The sequence below is a fragment of the Apteryx rowi genome, unplaced genomic scaffold (assembly GCF_003343035.1).
Source record: "Apteryx rowi isolate R43461 unplaced genomic scaffold, aptRow1 scaffold_239, whole genome shotgun sequence".
In the NCBI taxonomy this organism is placed as follows: domain Eukaryota; kingdom Metazoa; phylum Chordata; class Aves; order Apterygiformes; family Apterygidae; genus Apteryx; species Apteryx rowi.
The window spans coordinates 787,859-791,676 of NW_020448741.1; the positions used below are offsets into that span (position 1 = coordinate 787,859).

Here is a 3,818-nt window from a genome sequence, read left to right on the forward strand (position 1 = left end):
AGTGAGCCACATTAAAAAACAAACAAACTGAAAAGAAAAAGAATTAAAATCCACCACTGAGCTGGCAAGAAATCCAGATCTTTTGGCAGCCACAGAGTCAGTGGAGTTGCTGGAACTTTATATAATTTTGAGAGCAGCATCATGGTTTAAAATAAGCATGATGTTTTGCATAGTGCATGTAAAGCTCAAGGACGCAGAAGCGATTCCAGCTGAAGAATGTGAGGGAATAAAAGAGCAAATTCTAAGCCCACCTACTGCTTTTAAAGTACAGATCATTGTGGAAAACTTCCAAAAAGCTTAAGATAAAAGAAGGGTAATTTGGAGGGACAGAGTGTACTTGTGTTCTCAAAATTCCTCAGCTAATCAAATACTTAGTTAATGTCCATCTCTATACACTCCATGGAAAAAAAAAAGAAAAAAAAAAACAGACAGAATTTACACACAATTTCCCCTGCTGAATATATTTCAGTTCATAATAGGCCTGGAAGCCTTTCCAGTAATTAAAAAAAAGTCCCTTTCTTCTTTGTTTTCTCTGTTTGTTTATTTCTTTGTTTTTCTTACTTCTCCATACTGAACTCAGATTCCTAAATCAAACAGGGCTTGAACCATAAAAGTAAATGGCAACCTTTCCATTGACATCATATTTTGTATCATGTTCTCAGTAATTTGCACTTTTAGATTGCAAATTCTAAAAGAATTCTACGGAGCTGAGAATTTCCCTTATTCACGCCTTACCTGAACATGCTGTGTCAACAAATGCTGCTCTATTAAAGAGAGGTGCAACTTAATGACAGTTATCTGTTACATACTGACAACCTTCATCTCCCACTGAGAACGGTCAGAGAATGCCTAAAGCTTCTTAATCATAATGAAAATCAGAAATAGATTCTAACTAAAAGTATATACTTTGGGGGAACATTTTCAGAGTAGCTTTTGCAAATAGGAATCAAGGTCACTTTGAGTTTGGCACTGAGTTCTGCCTACCTTTCTTATTCCAAGTATATTGGGGAAAAACTAATCAAACCAAAAACGGTCTTTCTAGTAGCACTCAGAACTCCAGCTTTTACTTGGAGGTAGGAAATAGAAAACTGATAAGGGGGAACAGAATAATTTCAAATTGTTTGAAGCTCAACAGCAACTTATGTGTTTGAGTCAAAAGAGTTGTACCCATTTTATCTGAATTGCCTTTGTCTATTCCTAGTGACCCTGTTTTAATATGCACTTATTTTCCTGTACTACAGGACACCTAAGAATTTAGATCCCTCAGACAGCTTCGACAGCAAAGTGGTTAATGTTTGAAGAATGAGTCATTCTTTCCTTTGCCATGACATTGGGTTCTTATTGTACAACCCTGTACAGTACTTAGCAATATTTTTTAAAGATTTAAAAAGCAAAGAGTTACAAAACCATTTGCATTTAACTTGAAATAGAAAAGATAGCACTTTTTTTAAATCCCATTATATAGTACACCGTATAAATTACAGAGTATTCAAATGCATAAATGCATCTGTGTAACATTTATCAAATGTAATTTTTTCGTTGTTATTGGAGGGTTTATTTTTTCCAGAGTTTTTGCTCTTTGTCCTAGGTACCCCCATCTCCCCTCACTATCACGTATGACAGTGCTCCAGATCTGAGACATTGCTGTTGCAGTATCGCATGTTGTTGGGGATGTGGCAGTCTGTGTAATTAATGCCCCCGTTTGGGGTATAAATGGGCTGCAGTCTGAAATCTCCTTTAAGGAGCTGATCATTATTTAAGGAGACAATCTGGAAGCTGGTTTCCGTCATCTCCAGGATGGAGTTGTCCTTCTTGGTCCCTGCCTCGCAGTAGTCATCTTTCCGACGGCCTCGGTTATATTTCCACTTCTGGGAGGTGTAACGCCCCTTTTTGTGCATGTGCCAGCAAAAAATGCTGAGCAGGACCACGAGGACAAATATCACTGCACCCCCAATCAACCCTGCCAGCAGAAATGGGGAGCCCAGGTTCTGAGAAGTCGTCTGCTCATGGCTGGAGGGGATGTTGCTGCCATTGTTTAAATAGGAAGCCTTGGTTGTGGCTTCTGAACAGACAGTGTCTTCTCCAGTTCGGTAATTGTTAAATGCATCCAGTGGAACTAAACAAATCCGATACGTGGATCTGGGCTCCAGATTTACCAAGCTTAAATGTTGTTTCTCACCACTAACTATTCGCTCCTGAACAATTCCTCCTACCAGACTGTGGCCCATTTTTACCCATGTGAGTTTATACGCCATCACGGTAAAAAGAGACATCCAGTTAACTTGGATGCAAGTGTCATTCACAAAATGGATGGACAGTTGAATCCGTTCAGATAYGGGAGGTGTCACCTTTTCTCTGTCCTCCCTGTCAGGCACAGTGGGGAGTGTGGCTATTGTGGGAGTGAGAGGATTATATTTGCTACTTGGGGGAGGAACTGATGAGGTGGGAACCAATGTAGTTGGCATGGTTGTAGCTGAGGCTGGAGTGATGACAAGTGGCAGACTAGGGGTGGTGGTGGGGCATGACAACATATTCATATTGAGCTCCCTGACTGCCATACCTCGGACCTGTTCTGGTCCCTGGCACATAAAACCCCGTACATTGATGGAAGCAGGAATAAATTTGAGCCATTCAGTGACCCATTTAATACTGCAGTCACACAGCCAGGGATTATTCCTCACAGTGAGTTGCCTCAGGTTGTGCAGATTATCAAATACCCCTTTTACCAACATCCGAAGCTGATTGTTGGAAATATCAAGACGCTCCAGCTTGTGGAGGTTTGAAAAGGCTGTAAGTGGTATATGGGTTATCTGGTTGTCCTGCAAGTAGAGCCTTAGTAGATGTGTACCTGGAAGATCAGGAGGAGGGTAGGTTAGTGAATTCCGTACTATTGAGAATTCCTTGAGCTTGGAGAGGTGGCTGAAGGTACCTTCAGCTATGCCTTTATTAGTAAGGAGATTGCCATCCACAATCAGACGTTCCAAACTGGTAAGATTCTGGAAGGCCAGGTCTGAAATGACAGCAATTCGGTTTTCATCTACTCGAAGTTCTTGTAAGTCCACTGGAAGGCCTACTGGTACGCTGCTTAGGTGATTCTTGGACAAGAACAGAAGCTTGAGGCTGACAGCTTCCCGAAATGCGCCATCCTCAACACCAACAGTAGAGATGGAATTGTCATCCAGGTGCAGCTCTTCCAGCTTCAAGAGCTGAGCTAGGGCAGYCCGAGAAATGGTCTGAATGTTGTTTTCCTGCAGGTGGAGAACCCTGACATTCTTCGGCAGGTTCATGGGGAATTCATCCAATTGGTTGCCATATAGGTAGACCGTGTGCACAGACTGGACATTATGCAACTCTGCAGGAAATCCAGCATTATTAATTTGGTTATTATGGAGGTAGAGGACGGTTACACCCTCTGGTATCCCAAGAGGCACTGAGGTCAAGCTTCGCTCATTACAGTAGACAAAGTTTCGGTCACAGCGGCACACTTTTGGACAGGCCAAAGTTTTGGAGACCTGCATGTAGAGCCCCAGGGAAAAGATAAGCCATGATTTCAGGAGAACAGCCCAATCTGTGGGCCACATGCTAGTCCACGAGCCCATTTCTAATTTAAAGAAATAAAGTACCAAAGTATTAAAGAATTGATAACAATAATAAAGCACAGGTAGCAAAATCTCAGGTCATTAGAATTGGCTTTAGTTTATGTCCAGTGTTCAGGCAAGAGATAAAGTCCTGGAGGCTAAGGATAAAATAATCCTTGCCTACCTCCTACTTCTCATAAGAAAGCCACAGTCTTATTAGCCAGGGTTACAAACTTTGTT

General features: G+C 41.6%; 1 protein-coding gene across 1 annotated transcript; it reads right to left on the bottom strand.

Annotated features, from left to right (window-relative positions):
• Positions 1-1,009: 1,009 nt before the first annotated feature.
• On the bottom strand, positions 1,010-3,599 carry FLRT2 (fibronectin leucine rich transmembrane protein 2). The gene has a single exon (XM_026066108.1). It carries the CDS (start codon positions 3,597-3,599, stop codon positions 1,611-1,613), a length of 1,989 nt encoding a protein of 662 aa, XP_025921893.1. The 3' UTR covers positions 1,010-1,610.
• Between the last annotated feature and the right edge of the window lie 219 nt (positions 3,600-3,818).